The 19,090-nt window shown below is 27.9% G+C and overlaps 1 protein-coding gene across 1 annotated transcript; it reads left to right on the top strand.

The window, feature by feature from the left end:
* The first annotated feature begins 3,652 nt into the window (after positions 1-3,652).
* LOC124808079 (blackelin-4) lies at positions 3,653-9,037 on the top strand. The gene is made up of 3 exons (XM_065814756.1): positions 3,653-3,809; positions 8,426-8,572; positions 8,737-9,037. Exons 1-3 carry the CDS (start codon positions 3,707-3,709, stop codon positions 8,919-8,921), a joined length of 435 nt encoding a protein of 144 aa, XP_065670828.1. The 5' UTR covers positions 3,653-3,706; the 3' UTR covers positions 8,922-9,037.
* The last annotated feature ends 10,053 nt before the right edge of the window (positions 9,038-19,090 follow it).

Genomic DNA, 19,090 nt, shown 5'->3' with positions numbered 1-19,090 from the left:
GAATGATTGTGTAAACAATCATCACATGACCTTAAAAACGTCCCGTTTTTTAGCGTCCCGCATTTTAAATAATTATTTGACAAGTTGATCGGTATAGATAGTAACATTCAAGGCCTCACTTTAACTGATAATAGCAACCAAGTTGACATTCTTCATTTTCCGTCGTAAGGTGACATCGAAGATGAACATAATATTTTCCGTCGTAAGGTGACATCGAAGATGAACATAATATTTTGAAATATCGGTTTGGTTGTGAAAACAGCTCTAATTTCTCATTTACACAACAAAAAAAGAAAAAATATAAAAAAGGAAACTATAAAGAGTTAGATTTTTATTTGAGATAATTTGAAAAAAAAAGATTAATTGGGTACTGGAGATGAATTCGGTACTGGAGTTTGAAGGACTTTACGTAAACGAATGTTACGAAAATGGCTAATAAAATAGGGTGTGAAAGTTTTATTTCAACGTTAATTTAAATAAAATTACTTCTCGATACAAAAACAACTCACCGTAGTTGAGAAGTGAACTTCAAAATATGTATAAAGAAAAAAAAAGAATTGTTGGCTAAGAAACTTAAGCTCAGGCGTCAATATTCTTGTAGAAGTAAAATTAATATAAAAAATGTATATAAATAAGAAAACAAAGATTAAAAATTCAATCAAAGCCATTAATCTATTTAACCGTTTAATAACTACTAATAATCAAAAATTGCAATCTCTTGATTATCAGTAAATATAACACCAATATGTTATGTTATGCGATACACCTGAATACTAATGAACATTATGTTATTCACTTTTATTGAATTTTTTGCTTCGATTTTTATACAAGATGGTTCATCAGAAACTGATATTGAATCAAATAATTTCGTCAATTCTCAGACACGAGAATCGATTTTTGAGAGGGAAGTTGTATAAAGAAAGATTAAAAATATTAAAATTGCCAACTTTGAAAAATAGAGGAAGAAGTTTCTGATTCAAATGTATAAGATTTTAAAAGATAAAAGACAAAGTTTTCACTATTCTTAAGAACGATTTGAGCATGAACAAACTAGCAAAAGAACCTAGCAGAACAAACAAGCTGAAGTAAAAATTGTAAAATATGCAGACAATTTACAGTTTCAAAAACTCGTCACCATTTCTTCACAAGCAGAGTTACAAAGGATTGAAATTGTCTTCTCAAGGAATAATAGATAAATAAAACATTAACCTTTTTAAAAACAGCATCAATAAATATTTCAATTTCTAACCCTATTTTTGTTATAGGCTGTAATAGCCTTAATTTTACGTAGACAAATATCAACACACCTCGAGTGTGTACAAAGAATTCTATAATTCTTTTTTTATATTACTATATTACTTTAAAGTTTTTGCAACTTCAATGTTGAATGTAATATTTTATACCATGTTTCTTATTTTATTAAAATCACCTAAACTTGTTTGGATTCTTTTGTGAACAAGCAACCAGAATTCTGCATTCAATGTTTAAGGTACACTTAAAAAGATACAAAATAAACCAAATAAACTCAGATTAATCAAATCCTACTTTTCGAAATACGACACAAAAATCTAAACCTTAAACTACAACACAACTTAAAATAAATATTTAATCTAAAGTTTTTTCAACTTTTATACTAATGAATAATGGTTTTAAAAGTTGTATGATAAAAAAATAATAATAACAAAAAAAAACTCAAGTTTTATACTTTTTAAATAAATAAAAAATTTAAGTTTTCAAAAATTGCATTTATTCAAAGAAATTATTAGGCAATTCAAAATTTAAAAAAAAATTTATTAATTTTATATGCGATTTGAATTGATTTTTAAATTGCTTATTTTGGATTCCAATTGTCATTTACAATCACCCATTAAAAGGTTTTTCATAGAATGTTATGTTGGTATTAAAGGCTAGGTTTATAGATTAGCAAACTGTGTGATGCCGACGTTAGGAAAATCATAGGGGAGAAGGAGGCCGTTTAGGACAAGGGTAGCTTAGGACAATGCAAAAATTTAAAAAGATTTACGAAGGAACTTACTTCTCCAAGAAATTTATTTTTTCATTTTTAGTGAAATGGATGTTCTACGATATTTATAACACAAGCTCAATTATAATTATAGTTCAATTATAACACATAAAAATCTCATAAAAATTTCAGAGAATATATTTTGAAATCAAGGTTGAGACAGCATTGAATAAAAAAAGACTTAAAAAGTTGCAATAAAAACATGTTTTTAATGAAACTAAGAGAAGCTGCAGGATGCAAGCTGCAGCTTTTGCAGGTTGCAAGCTGCAGGTGTATTTAGGTTCTCTAAAAGAATATTGCTTCACAGAATAAAATGCTTCGAAAAAATAAAAAGTTATGAAAGTGGTAACTTTTCCACCAAGTATTCTATTTCCACATTTATTATTAAGCTCATAGCATTCTAACTTGGTTAAATGTTATGAACTCAATTGGGTTAAAAGAAAACTTTTATTCATGTTTATCTCAATCTATTTTACATTGATACTCTTTACTTTGTTGTTTTTTTTAAGTTAATATTTTTGTTAGTTTCATGTGATTGATGGGTGATGGAATAGTATTTATGTGATTGATGTTAATTGAATAGTATTTACGTGATTGATGGTGATTGAATAGTATTTATGTGATTGATGGTAATTGAATTTTCATTTTAGTTCGTTTTAACATATATTATACAATAAAGTTATCTAATTGTTTGAGACTTTTTTTAAGAATAATTCTGTTATTGTTAATAATTCTCTTAACTCTGCTATTGTTTTTAATTACTGCTCAGTCAAAAAATAATATTTTAAGAAACATTTCTCCTCCTATTATTATATTTCCTAAACTTCCCAAATGTCGTTCAAAACTACCCCACCTTGTGGGGTAGTTTTGGACAATGAGTAGCTTCGTTTTTAAGATAAAAAAGCATTTATAACTTATTTGAACTAGCTGGGCTTTGCTTTTAACTTATTTGAACTAGCTGGGCTTTGCTTTTAACTTATTTGAACTAGCTGGGCTTTGCTTTTTTTTTAAGAAGTAGTAACTAAAGTATCTTTTTCTGCAAAAATTTTAATTTTTTCTTAAACAATACAATAGCTATGGTATCTTTTTTAAAAAGCGTCCTGATGTGCCCCCTTCTCCCCTAAATAAATAAATTCATAATAAAAATTAGTTAGATATCTTTAACCAATATCTCTCAAGAAAAGCAATTTTATAAAAACACCCAACGTGTTTTTAACAACGTGTTTTCATAAAATTTTCTTGAGAGTATTGGTTAAAGATACTATGACAAATAGAGTTATGTAAACGGTTAGTTGGTAAAAAATATAAAAAATAAAAAAATAAAACAGCATAAAAACGGTTTTCATCATCAAGCTTGTGATTAGCGCATGATCATGAATGACTGTTATTAATCGTTATTGTCGTTATAAAAGTTTAACTGTCGTTGTAAAGATTTAACTGTCATCGACATTTAACATGGTTGTTGTGGTCATAACATTATTTAGACGTCATCATGAAGCTTATTCATTTTTGGTTGTCATCATCATCATAAATGTCATCGGTCATTATCATTGACGTCAACCATCGTAATTATTTTACTTTAGTTACTTTTTAAGTAATTAAAAAGATTTATGTTTTGTTTGTCATATTGTAATGCAATAAAGTATATAAACAAAGTAAGATTGTTGATAATAAAGTATCAAAATGTTGGTATTGTTAGTTTTTTTTTTTTTATCATTTATAACTTGTGGGGAAGCAAAAGTGTCTTGTAGTTTAGTGCAATGTCATAAACCGTTATGCAAATCAGGTAGGTTATATATATATATATATATATATATATATATATATATATATATATATATATATATATATATATATATATATATATATTACATTATATAAATTTATATGTTATTATTGTTGCACAAAAATTGCGCAACAATTTTATTATTTAGATTCGAACTATGTGGTTGCAACAATCAATTTCTTATTAGTATTGATACCGTAGAATAATCTGTCTTGAAATCTTTTTTTAAAAGTATTTCTTTGCATTCTTATTTCAAAATAGATTCTGCGTCGACCATTCTTTTTCGCAACAAATGAAACTCATTTATCAGGCTACTAATATCATAAGTTACTCAATTATACAGACTCAGCGTTTGACACATTTCAGTCGGGTGCTTTTTCGCTTTGAGGACCTATTTTTTTTAAAGAAAATACTCGATATTTTTTAATGATTTGCCCCCTTCCCCCATTTCATTCCTAGAATCGTCCCTGGCCGTGTATAAATAGTCAAAGATCATTTCTATTATTTAGGAGTAAATATGTTCCAATTTATGATCAAATGTTAATAAATTTAGGATTGTGCGCCCTAAGAAAGTATTGGATGTCAAGGTTGCAAATTTAAAGGAACAAAGATTGATATTTAGAACTTTCATGAAGAAGAATGTTTCAAAAACAATTGAAGTACATACTTAGCAGTTTTTTTTTTATTCATTTTACTTATTTTTTATGCAGCTATTGGTCGATTAAAAAATATATATATTTTCCCAGTGGGCACAGAACGTCCGCTGGACAATTAAGTATGTATTTTAGACTTGTGACGTCCATAAGATGTCACAAAGACGTCGCACAGACTTTTGTGCCCGCAAAGCTTTGAAATGAATAGACGTGTTTTGCAGCGTGGATAAAAAAATTTTGTGTAATTTTTTAAAATAAAAGGATAATTATGGCAGTTAGAGTTGATCAAATTAAATTTACGGCAGTTAGAGTTGATCAAATTAGATAAAAACATATTAAATAAAAACAATGAAAAAAGTCTTATACAAGCGACTGGGCAAAGATGAAACAAATATAAATGAAAATAGTAACCAGATAAAATCAATTAAAAAAGTAGTTATAGATATTAAAGTGAGACTAAATTTTTATAAACATTTTATACATTAAGACAAATTAAGACCGTCATTAATTCACAAGAGAAAAGTATACCAACAATCGTAATCCAAAACAACGAATCTGAATTTGTTAAAATAAATAAAAAATAAGAGAGATGGAGGATCGATCTAAGCGGATCTAAAAATTGATGGAGTTAAAAAAGTTGAGGTGAAAAAGAAAACAAAGGATGACAGCAAAGAAAAGATAAATAACGTTTTTTAAACTTATTTAGGTCTTAAAGGTATAAAATAGAAAGAGCACATAGAACTGGACATAGAGATTTACATAAACCAAAAACAATGATTATTAAACAGTTAGATTCTGAAGATAAAGTAAATATTTTAAAAAGATCTTTAACCTGCAGTAAGCAAATACATAAATAAAGATTTTTGCGCTGAGATAGTTCAGAACGTTTTTAACATCAGCCAATAGTTTTGTGTAAATAAATAATGTAAAAACTTTGTTTTTAATATTGGTGCAATTTGTGGTGTTGAGCTGACAACAATTTCAACCTTGTGAAAAGAGAATCTTAACGTATCGAAGATGTCGGTTAAACTATTTACAAAAGGTTTGATATTTGAATATTCTTGCACTGTTACGTAGCACGTTTCCATTAAAAGTCTTTTTCTGCTCAATTTTTTTTCTTACTTTATCTTTAACAACATATATTTGAAATCTAACTATGTTTGAAAATTAAATAATAAAAAATTTCTAGTAAAAAAAATCAAAAATCGACCTACTACTAATAAAGAAAAATCAACTTTTTTTTAGTTGATTTGATAACCTTAAAAAAACAATGTATTGTTAAGTCAAAAAAGCTTTCAATTTTTGAATTTCGTATGCTGTTTAGCCTTACAAGTAATTTTTAGGGGCATTGAAATTTTTTTTTTGGTAAATTTAATATTTTTACAATTTGGAAGAAATGCGAATATTTTTACATTGATATCTAAAATCCCCGTTTTAAAATATTCCTTAACGACCAATCAGATTAAATTACTTTTGAGGTGTACGTAGAGTGATTTATTAATTTGTGCTAGGGAACGTTTGAAAATTTTTAACAAAAAGCATAAATTTTAAAAACAAAAACTGAGCATGCGAAAGAACTTGAAAGACGAAAGCAATAGCCGCTCAAGACGAATAAACTTGAGCCCCTATCTGCTTTAACTTTATTTTATTGTAAGTCCAGTATATAACTTTTTATTTTGTTTTATTTTATTTTTATGTTGGTGTGGGTTATAAAATATTATTTATACTATGTTAAACAGAAAAATATATAAATATATATAAATATATTTGCCTCAGATATCAACCGCTTTTTAAATATAAGATATAAACAATTTGACTATGTTTAACACTTTGGTTTGAATTTCTTTGCAGTAGGTTTGCGTTTGTGCGGAGCATTTGCCATGTGACACTAAAATATTTAAACCTAAATAGGAAATTCTAAGGAACGTAGTGGAATAAAGAATTTAAAAATTTAAACATTATTTAAATCTATTTTTCTATCTTTACTTTTTCGGATAATTGTAATTAGTTCATTTTATGGCAACTAATGCTTACGGCCATGTACAGGAAATTTTTTGTGTAAATCCAAAACGAAAAAATCTCCCCCCCCCTTTTTTTTTATTTTTTATATTCTTTAGTTTTTGCATCCAAAGCATCACTTATGACATCGCTAAAACATTCGTCAGTAAAACTGAAATATGATTTTTGCAAATTAAAAAGTCTTGAAAATATTAAGCTGACGCAGAGTAAAATATAGACGGGTTACAATTTTAAATACGGGTTTTCTGCAGAAAAAATTAAAGTTTATTAAATTGCCATATTACATTATAGTTCAAGTTATAAGATACTTCAACGACAAAGTCAACATCTTTCAATCTTAACAATTTAGAGAAAAACCAGTTCATTTATTCACAGACTAATAATGACTGGATGAAGTCATGCATGACTGGATAAAGTCATGCATGCATATCAGAGTTGGTAGAGTACAGCAATACTTGATGACTTCTGCTATATGCTTTAGTGTCACATGGCAAATGCTCCGCACAAACGCAAACCTACTGCAAAGAAATTCAAACCAAAGTGTTAAACATAGTCAAATTGTTTGTATCTTACATTTGAAAAGCGGTTGATATCTGAGGCAAATATATTTATATATTTTTCTGTTTACAAAGTATAAATATTATTTTCACAACCCACTCCTACATAATGATAGAATAGAAAGAAAAAAAAAAGGTATATACTGGACTTACAATAAAATAAAGTTAAAGCAGATAGGGGCTCAAAGACAAAGGATAAAATTACGTTATCACAATCTTTTCATAGAACTCCTTTGCACAAGTTAATATATCGTAATGGTAAAAATCTCGTATGAAAAAAATAACAAAGTTACCGTTAAAATATTCAAAACAAAAGTTAATAAATTAAAATAAAACAAAAAGGAAAACTTTTCTTATGATCAAATTTTTAAAAGTTTCATTTTTTTGTTCAAAACTTAAATGAATTTAAGGACTTCACCATAAATTTATATTCCTTTTGACAGTCATTCCATAATTTAGTTCCTGGATAAGATAAACAAAATTCTGATAATTTATTACATTTCCGAGGCAATTTATAGTTGCTGTTTCCATTTGAGAGTGAGTTAGTCCAAAATATATTAGTTTGAGACTTAACATATTGAAGTATGATCGAACTCGATACATTATGCCAATAGTTTTGGTAAATTTTGACTGTATATAATTTATGTGGGAAAATTACAAAAACTTTTAATCGATAAGAACTCCTAAGAACTTTTCACATGCTTTCTTTATTTTTATTTATAATTTAAATAAAGTTTGCGCAACTTAAGAGGAAAGTTTAATTTATTATGATTCGTTTTCTTAACATTAAGTGAGAGTTTGTTTGCCCTTAACCAAATACTTACTTTATTTAATTCAATATTCATATCCGTAAATAGATGTTTGATATCATTATTGGTAAGGCATAAATTTGTATCGTCTGCAAACATTATTGAGATTAGTTTTAATGTACATTACGAATATATTTAATATATATTAAGAATAGGAGCGGACCAAGGATTGATCCCTGTGGAACTCCGCATACGACATTTAACTTTCCGGATTGTACATAATCTATATCTCTTTATCTCAGTGAGGTAACTTTTAATCCAGAAATTTTGGTTAAAATAGGTTGAAATAGGTTGAAATAGGTTGATAGAAATAGGTTGTATTGTTTACACTATGATTTTTAATTTTTTCTAAGATTTATGTTTTCAGAATCATCAAGTTGAAGTTGTGTTTGTATTGTAAACAAAAATAAATTAAAATTTTTTTTATTGTCCATCAAAAAAGTTTGATTGATTGTTAATCATCTTTAATATTTCCTGGTATTTCAATTTCGGTTTTATTATATAATGATTAAGTTTATTTTATCTCTATGATATTAATATGAAATGACATCCATATAAAAAATCTTTGATATTCAAAGGTGTTTTGATAAAAGATCCGAGTGGTTGTTGCAAAATCTGTGAAAAAATACAAGAAGGAGAGGTGTGTGGAGGATCAAACAAGCGTGTTTGTGATGACCATCTGTTTTGTATGATGAGCAATACCTATTTAAAACAAGGAGTATGTGGTAGGCTTCTAATTTTTATTACTTTTTTGTTTTTCTCACATGCAATAAAAACTTTATTTTTAAATAATTTCTTGAAAATACTTTTATATTATAATCAAACATTTTAAAATATATAAACTTTGTAAAAAAAATCTATAAAATTGTAAACCAAAATATTTTTTTAGAACCTAATAAAATTGACTGCAAAAGTAAGTTGGATCCTGGACCATGCTTTGCTTATTTAAAAAAATGGTTTTACAATCATGCCACAAAAAAGTGTCAACAGTTTGTTTACGGTGGATGTCGTGGAAACAACAATAGATATGACAGTAAAGATGCTTGTGATAAGTCATGTGTCAAGTCCACCTAGACAAGTTTCAAGTACTTTTTGTCACAAAAAATATTTTTACAATTCTTCATTTAAAAAGTTTCTATTAAAACAATATGCAATTTGTAATTAATTTAAAAATTGAACAAGATTCTGCAGTTTTTTCTCTTCAGTGGCGGACAGGAAGCGTAATGAGAGCCTGGAAAATTTTAAACAAGAGAGGCACACGCTAGAAGGCAAAGTTCGTTGGGAAGAGGTTGGAATCCTTTCCCACTAGCTAGGGTCTAGGGTGCGCTATAATTTCTTTAGTCCACTAAAGAAATTAAAGCGCACCCCAGACCCTAGCTTGGTCGTAGCCCAAGTTGCCATGAATTTAATAAGAAATGACATTTTCTTTGCGTACGAGATTAACTTGGTTTATTTATTACATAACATAAATAACTAGCATAACAGTATTGAGATGTACACTTGGTAAGTACTGTACACTTGGTAAGTACTGTACACTTGGTTAGTACTGTACACTTGGTAATTACTGTACACTTGATAAGTACTGTACACTTGGTAAGTACTGTACACTTGATAAGTACTGTACACTTGATAAGTTCCGTAATAACCATTTTATTTTCAAGACTATTCAAAGTATCAAACTCACATGCGATCAACATATATGCCTCAAATTTTTCATTGGATATAGTGCTCCTGGTTTTAATTTAATAAGTTTCTGCTCGGAGCAAGTGTTCTCACAAGCAACCTGGGTATACTTATAACTAATATAAGCTTCTATGCTAAAAATAATAAATCATATGTTGATGTATACAAAATAATAAGTCGTATGCTGATGTATACAAAATAATAAGTCATATGTTGATGTATACAGAATAATAAGTCATATGTTGATGTATACAAAATAATAAGTCATATGTTGATGTATACAAAATAATAAGTCATATGTTGATGTATACAAAATAATAAGTCATATGTTGATGTATACAAAATAATAAGTCATATGTTGATGTATACAAAATAATAAGTCATATGTTGATGTATACAAAATAATAAGTCATATGTTGATGTATACAAAATAATAAGTCATATGTTGATGTATACAAAATAATAAGTCATATGTTGATGTATACAAAATAATAAGTCATATGTTGATGTATACAAAATAATAAGTCATATGTTGATGTATACAAAATAATAAGTCATATGTTGATGTATACAAAATAATAAATCATATGTTGATGTATACAAAATAATAAGTCATATGTTGACGTATACAAAATAAACTTTTGCATAAGCGTAAAAGCACAGTGAATGAAATTTTTATCTCTGTGCCGGGTTTTATATCTTGTATTCACATCTTCAAGATCTTTTTTTTTTCTACTTCCCCTTTCGTTTCTTTGTGCCCTTCAGCATTGTCTTTTCGTTTCACCAGTGAGTGAATGATATGTGTCTGATAGAGTGACTACTACTAGTCCGGTCACTTTTTAAAAAGCTAATAAATGTAATTTTAAACTGTGATGAACCATATTCTCAGTTGTGTTGCCTTCATTTTTTTAATTATACAATGAGTGTAAAGAACCAAGTTATATGAGTATAAAGTTTGTTCGTAAAGTGGCTCCGACAAAGATGTCGGAGCCACTTTACGAACAAAATTTAACGTTTGATTCACTTCAAAGAGTTTAGTTTTTTTAATGTATACCAGAAATGGATTCGGCCACCGCACTTGTTACTGCAATCCAACTGTTTAGATGCTCAACCCCTGTCAGTTTATTTGGTCTGCTGCAAACTTATGATAACGTGTCACTTATTAATACTTTATTCCTTTCTACCTATCGTAGGACGAATTTCTGAAAACATACACTTTAATTTCTCATTACAAATTTGATTGTCCCAACCATTGAACAAATTAAAAACTCTTCTTTCTAAAAGAATACAAACTACTTGTAACCAACTACAAACTGGTCAATGATCTAACTCTAACTAATAATTTAACTATGTTCACAACTAAAATCACTACACTTCTGGCCACCTTTTACAGAACTACATTTACTCGATTACCTCAATTGACTCGATTGACTGCATCAATTTGTCTCCAATTTCTTTTACACACGCTAAGAAAAATTTTCTTAATATGCTAACAATGTCATCTTTATTTTTTTCATCTTCTTTACTCTCCAAACCATTTTTTTTTTGGCATAATTAATACCACATTCTCATTGGCTTAAATTTATCAGTTAAAACTAGAAAAATAAAGCACGATAAAGTACAATATAATTATTAAAAAACAACTGCTAATCACAACAGTTAAACTGTTAGAAATTTAGCGCTGATTAAATATTTTAAATAAAAATTATTGTGAAATAATCTTATTTAAATCCTATTCAATATTTTTTTCTAAATTAAATGCTCGTAACTCTTTTGCAGATATGTATATAAAATTAAAGACAGTTTTAAAATTAAAGTTTTGGTTATTTTAGTAGGGCGGTTGATTAAAGGAAGAGCTCCAGCATAAATATTTCATCATAAAAACTTTTTACTTTTTTGTCTTTACTATAAATTAAACAGTTCATGTTGAATTGTCACGTAAATGGATTTTTTACTCTTCGCTATTCACAATGATAATTATGAAGAAATAAAAAATGATAATGGCGTTTACAACGAAATTTGTAATCATTGGCTTAACCCACTTAACTTAACACTTAACCCAAAACTAAGTTTTATCAGATAATCTCATTAGCTCTAAAACGCATGCGTAGTAGCACATTTTAACTTTGGCAATGACACCTGTGAACATTTTGGTGACTCACGAAGGATCTTCGAAGGTTTTTTGTTAGTGAACAGTTTTTTGGAATGTGGTTTAAATCTTTGCAGTTGTAATGCACTAACTGAACTTTTTTAGTATGATACTAAAGATAACGCCAATTGAACCATTGTCATGTTTAAACATGAACAATTACTCTTATTGAAATTTTTATTATTATAAGTTGGTAAAAAGAATTAGTAGTTACCTTTCTCACTGTATTTTGTTCTTTTTTCAAATTCAAATAAATAAAATGAACAAATATATCAGTTGGGTTAATTGCAGTTCAATATCTTGAAAATAAAAGGGCTATCCTTTGAAATCTTAAAAATTAAAGGCTATCTTTTGAGATCTTGAAAATTAAAGGCTATCTTTTAAAAAACGTTAAATGCAATGGCTCTTCTGTCAATTTAGCAACATAAGTCAATCGTTTCCATTCAGTTAAAATTAAATCAGGTTCATCTCCGTTATTTAACTTTTGTCTAGAAAAAAGTTCATATGTATTTTTGCGTATTGAACACCGAAGTGAACAGACGTGTTTCTGCAGCGTGGTTGTTTTGAAGTAAAAAAAAAAACAAAAAAAAAAACCTGTATAAAAACACTTTAAATAATAAAATAAGATAATGGATAAATTATTATCAATCGAAAATATTGAGAAAATAGTAGCTGGTATGCTAGAAAAGCAAAGTAAAATTATTTTGGAGAAAACAGAGCAACTTTTAAAAGATCAAGAAAAAAACTTTGCTATTATTACTTCTACAAACATGAAAACTTTAACTGAGAGACTTGATAAACTTGAAAAAGATACAATCAAAAATATAAATCAAAAACCAACGGCATTGCGTATGATTTGAACGCAACACGCACAAAGGTTGCATTTTTAGAAACCGAATTCAATGAGATTAAGAAATTTATTTCTGCGCGAGATGAAATAATTTCATCAAAGTTTGAAACAGTAAAACAGAAAACGAAAAAAATTAACATGGAACTTGAAGATAAAAGTGAAATATTAAAAATCAGGAACAAACTAAGGGTGATGGAAGATCGTTCACGTAGGAACAACTTGAGAATAGACGGGATAAAAGAAAGCGAAAATGAATCATGGGTAGAATCTGAATGTAAGGTGCATAAACTATTTGAGGAATGCCTTGACATTAAAAATATAAAAATTGAAAGAGCTCATCGATCTGGGCCGAGAGATGTTAATAAACACAGACCGATAGTCCTAAAGTTATTAAATTATAAAGACAAAACTGAAATACTTAAAAAATCGTTTAAACTCAAAGGAAAAAACATCTATATAAATGAAGATTTTAATGCGGAGACTACAGAAATAAGGAAGGGTTTAAGAGAACGAATGAAGAAAGAAAGGGAATCCGGCAAATTTGCGGTTATATCATACGACAAACTAGTCATTCGTGATTGGACTGCGAAGAAATGAGATTCTGTTTCCACTGAATCTATATAAGTATTCATTTATTTTTTATTTTTTTTATTAATTTTTCCCTATTCTTAATTTTATATTTTAAAATGGATGATAATTTATTAATTAAACTTTGTGATGAAAATGTCACACTTTGTGATAATGATGTCACTAATTATTTTAACCCTAAAATCGTTAGAAAGCAAATACTATTCAATTTCTGAATCTAATTTCTATCTTCAACAAAATAAAAACACTTTTTCAATCTTAAACATTAATACTCGAAGCCTAAACAAAAATTTTGATGATTTTAAACTTCTAATGCATGAATTAAATCACGATTTTAAAATAACCTGTCTTACTGAGACCTGGTGTAAGTATGACGAGCATAATTTTCAATATGAATTGGCAAATTACGCGTCAATTCATCAACCACGAAACTTCTGTACCGGTGGAGGTGTATGCATTTTTATTCATAACTCAATTAATTTTATACCACGTAATGACCTCAGTGTAAATGAAAAAGATTGCGAGTCATTGTGCATTGAAATAGTTAACCAAAATTCTAAAAACGTAATTGTTAATGTTATTTATAGACAACCAGCGGGTAATTTAAAAAATTTTAAAGTATCTTTACGTACTTTTTTAACAAAAGTTAATAAAAAAACAAAAGCATGTTAACTTAGTCGGTGACCTGAATATTAATCTTTTGAATCATGCGTCAAATAATAGTGTTAAAAATTTTGTAAATACTCTTCTACAAAATAACCTCATTCCAACAATAACTAAGTCAACAAGAATCACAAAAAGATCCTCTACCCTAATAGATAACATAATTACTAATAATTTTTGTAATAGCTGCTTTAGTACCGGTATAATAATGACTGAGTTGACAGACCATTTTCCCACATTTCTTATAACAAAAAACATAGCCCATGATAATATTTCCACAAAACACATTATTTACAAGCGACAGATCAATGAAAACTCCATACAACAATTTCGTAACCTTCTAATTAATTTCGTTGATTGGAAGCTTGTTCTCCAAATACGTGATGCTAACAATGCTTATGAACTTTTTCTAGCGCAATTTTGTAAACAATACGATAAAGCGTTTCCTGTAAAAAAGTTTTATGTGAATTCAAAATCACTTCTATCGCCTTGGATGACAAAAGGCTTACTAAAATCGTCAAGGAAAAAACAAAAACTTTATGAAAAATTTCTTAAAAAAAAAACATATTCAAACGAAGCAAAATATAAAAACTATAAAAATATATTTGAAAAAATCAAAAATTACTCTAAAAAAGTATATTATTCGAAATTACTAGAAAATGCAAATGGAAATACTAAACAAACTTGGAATGCTATTAAAGAAAGAATTGGACAAAACAAATATAAAAATAATGTTCTGCCAAAAAAACTTTTAATTGACGGTGAAACAATATACGATAAAGCACTCATAGCTGAAGAACTAAACAGTTTCTTCATAAATGTTAGTTCTAATTTAGCGCAAAGTATTCCTTTAACTTCTTTAACATTTGATTCTTATCTAACAAATTCTAATAAAAAAATGAATGAGTCAAAGCTAGATATACGCGAGTTGCGGACTGCATTACTAAGCTTAAAAAGTAATAAAAGTGCAGGATTGGATAAAGTTAGCGTTAATATATTAAAATTAGTCTATGATATAATTGAACCATCTTTGTTTCATATATTCAATCAGTCACTTAAATCAGGTAAAGTTCCGGATAAATTGCTAGAGTAACTCCAGTATTTAAGTCTGGAGATGAGTCAGAACCCTCTAATTACAGGCCTATATCTGTTTTATCTTGTTTCTCGAAATTGCTTGAACGTATAGTGTATAATAGGCTGTATAATCATTTAACTGAAAACAACATGCTATACAGTAAGCAATTTGGTTTCAAAAAGCAACACTCAACAGATCATGCAATAGTAGAGTTAGTTAATCACTTATCTAATGCTTTTAAAGAAGACTATTATACGTTAGGAGTTTTCATTGATCTGTCGAAAGCTTTTGATACGGTGAATCATTCCATTCTAACAAAAAAACTGGAATATTACGAAATAAAGGAGACAAACTTACTCTGGTTTGAAAGTTACCTTTCAAACAGAAAACAAATTGTACAATTTGAAAATTTAAAAACGACCAAAAAAACTGTAAATTGCGGAATCCCACAGGGTTCTATACTTGGACCCTTACTTTTTTTACTATGTATAAATGATTTGTCTTCAACATCAAACCTATTAAATTTTATTTTATTCGCAGATGACAAATCTTTTTTATTCTCACAAAAATATTGAAACACTTTTTACAGTAGTAAATGAAGAAATAAAAAAAGTAAATGAATGGTTTATATGCAACATATGTCTTTGAATGTTCAAAAAACTAAATTTTCTCTTTTCCACAAACCAAGCAAAACAAAGGAAACACCATTTATTCTTCCCAATCTTTTGATGAATAAAACTAACATCAAAAGGCAAATATCTGTAAATTTTTTAGGTGTGAACTTTGATGAAAAGATATCTTGGAAAGTGCATATAAATTCTATAGAAAAAAAAATTTCAAAAAGCATTGGCATCATCTATAGAGTTAAGCCAATTTTAAATTTTAAGTCCTTAAAAAATTTATATTTTTCCTTTATACATAGTTACTTAACTTACGGCAACATCATGTGGGCAAGTACTAATTACACTAAGCTAAAAAAACTTTATAGCAAGCAAAAACATGCTGTTAGAATCATATTTGGATCTGGTAGAGCGGTTCCTTGTGAACCTCTTTTACGTGTAATTGGTGCCCTGAATATTTTCAAACTTAATATCCATCTTGTTCTACTGTTCATGTATAAAACAAAATATGGACTGTCCCCCAAAATATTTGAAACTTATTTTAAAGTAATACACCATAAATATGCTACAAGATTTTCCGCTAACAACTTTGTTATACCAAAATCTTATTCTAAACAAGTTTCTTATTCAATTCAGAATCGCGGACCACTTTTGTGGAAAAGATTTTCAAACATTGTTTCCGGAAAAAAAAAATCTCTTCATCAGTATAAAACTGATTCAAAACAGTTTTTTTTTAAACGCAGATTTTGATTTATATTATTATAAGTCTTTCTTTTAAAAATAGATCAGATATATAATCTAAAAACTGAAAAACAAGTTAATTACTCGTATTTTCGTAATTATTCGAAAAAAAAAAAAAAAAAAAAAAGGTTAACATTTTTTGACAATAATCATTATCAAAAATCACATTTTCTCGCTTTTTATTTTATTTTTTGTGCGTATTTATATATATAAAGTTATTATATATTCACTTTTACTTTTACCTAATCTAGTTATGATATTTTACTTTATCTTTTATATATTTTACTTAAAATATATATAAAGTTTTATATATTAACTCTTACTTTTACTCAATCTATTTATGATATTATGTATTAAACGATATTTTACTTTATTTATTATATATCTTTTGTAAACATTCATTTAATTTTTCTTTTATGTTATATATTCTTGAAGCAACTTTGTAAAAATTATAAATTGTAACACGGTGCTTGGCGATAAGGCAAATTATGCCTTCTTCTTGCTCCGGCCATTAACTTAATTGTAAATTTATGGAAACTGTCAAATTTGTTAAACGGCAAAATAAAATAAAATAATAAAAAAATAAAATAATAATAATATGTATAACCATCCACAGAAAATGGTAATAATAACACGCGCTCGAATTGTTTGTTTTCAACAGCTTCTTTGTTTTTAGCAAGTCAACGTAGACTAAACTTTTTTTTTGCAGTTTTTTTTTAGGAAAAAAAAATCAGAAAAAGTAGTTCTAATTTTATATTCTACATTTTAGCACTTTTGTTCTTTGTACCTAGATAGCAGCATTTAAAGTACCGTCATTCGTAAAAAACATATTGAATAATTTGAAAACTTTGGGAAGAAGTTAAAAATCTTCGCAACCAAGGTTTACCTTGTACGTAATAGTTAAATATAATAAAGTTTTGCATTAATAAATTTATTGCATTTAATAAATTTTTGCGTATAATTAGGAAAAAGTTTTACATAAGTTTCACCAATCGAAGTAAAGTTTTATCTCTTAACTTAAGGCTAAACAAACAATAGATTACGAAGCGCAACACTTAAATGATTTCAAATCGGCTAATAACTATTTACTTCATAACTCTTACGATGCAGATTTGCATGTCTTTAAAGAGAATAATTTTAACTTGCGGTTTTTTGAATTAGGAGCTTTTAAAAATGAATTAAAACCATTAAATAATAACTTTATGGTGATACGCATGAATATAAGAAGTATAATTAACAATATTGACAAATTAAAACATTTTCTTATTGAATGCAATTATTTGTTCAGTATGGTTTGCTTAAAAGAAACTTGGTGTTCTGACGAATCATCCAGAATAAGTTCAAACCTATTAATTCTGAACCACAAGCTAATCTTATGAGCGAAAAGTTCAAAAACGAGGAGGTGGAATTATGACATATTCAAAATGATCAAAAGTTAGAGACGATCTTTCGGTTTCTGATGCCGATGGTGAGGTCATTACAATTGAAATAATAAACAAAAAATTAAAAAATATACTGGTACCCACCTGTTATAGACCACCTAAAGGTGATAATAAATACTTTTCAAATCATCTAAAACAAAGATTTCTAAAAAATAACAAAGAGCACAAAATATTATTCTGTATTGTACAAAATATTATTCGCCAACTAAAGCCAAAAAAAATTTTTTGCCGACCGACTCTTCTTGAAAAACAAAAAAGGTCCTCGTTAGCCGACATTTGCTGACTGCCAACTCTAGATCCAACCTTGCCGATTCTTGTGTCCAATTTGCCGACTAATAAAATTTGTAGGGGGGCTAAACTGGTTTCTAAAAAAAAAAGGTCCTCAAAATTTAAAATTTACTCGACTGAATAGTGTCAATTACCCGACTAACCGACTAAATTCGTAAAAAACCCGACTAAATCACCCACCCACCCCCGTAAATTGCCTCTGTTGGTGACATTAAAAAAACATGGAATACTATAAAAGAAATTATTGGAAACAAAAAAACTAAATCAAATAGTTTACCTGCTCGAATCGTCATAGACAATATTGAGTACAGTGACAAAAATACAATTGCTGAAAAACGAACTTTTTGCTAACATTAAACGAACTTTTTGTTAACTAATCTTACCTCAAAAAGTAAGCCTCCTAATAACTCATTTAAATCATACATAAGTGATACCCAGAGCGAACAAAAATACAAAGAACTAAACTACCAAGAACGTAATGTTGCTCTAAATTACTTTTAATTAAATAAAACTTCAGGTATAGATGATATCTGTAGTAGGGTAGTGACAAATGTCTTTACAACGATAAATAAACCTATATTTAAAATTTTTAAGTCTTCGATTAAAACAGGAGTTGTACGGGATAAGTTAAAAGCAGCTAAAGTAGTACCAATATTTAAAACAGGTGAATCATACTTAATTAATAACTATAGGCCTATCTCAGTACTTCCTACCTTCTTTAAACTTCTCGAACAAGTAATCTATAACAGGTTGTGCAAATATTTAATCCAAAATAAAATCCTTAATTAAAAGCAATTTGGTTTCAAAAACAATATTCAACTGAACACGCAATCCCAGATCTAGTTAACAATATAAGTGATTCTTTTGATAAAAAACAGTATGTTCAGGCATCTTTATTGACCCATCAAAAGTGTTTGACACTGTAAATCATATTATCTTACTTAAAAAGATGGAAAGCTATAGGATAATAAACATTCTAAACTAGTAAGAGTTGAGAGCGGTGTCCCCCAAAGTTCCATTCTTGGACCTTTCATTCTTGGACCTCTTCTGTTTCTTATATATATTAACGATCTTACAAAAGCCTCGAAAAAACTTGATGTAATTATGTTTACCGATGACACAAACTTATTTTATTCATCAAACT

This window comes from Hydra vulgaris, chromosome 12, assembly GCF_038396675.1.
Source record: "Hydra vulgaris chromosome 12, alternate assembly HydraT2T_AEP".
Lineage (NCBI taxonomy): Eukaryota > Metazoa > Cnidaria > Hydrozoa > Anthoathecata > Hydridae > Hydra > Hydra vulgaris.
Note: the sequence above shows the minus strand (reverse complement) of the source record. Positions and strands in the feature narration are given on the sequence as shown.

Bases quoted from the DNA above. Each gene is read 5' to 3' on its own strand.
- LOC124808079 (XM_065814756.1), top strand. From the start codon at position 3,707: ATGTTGGTATTGTTAGTTTTTTTTTTTTTATCATTTATAACTTGTGGG. The intron at 3,810-8,425 runs GTAGGTTATATA...TGATATTCAAAG, and splicing joins TAAACCGTTATGCAAATCAG to GTGTTTTGATAAAAGATCCG. The intron at 8,573-8,736 runs GTAGGCTTCTAA...ATATTTTTTTAG, and splicing joins TTTAAAACAAGGAGTATGTG to AACCTAATAAAATTGACTGC.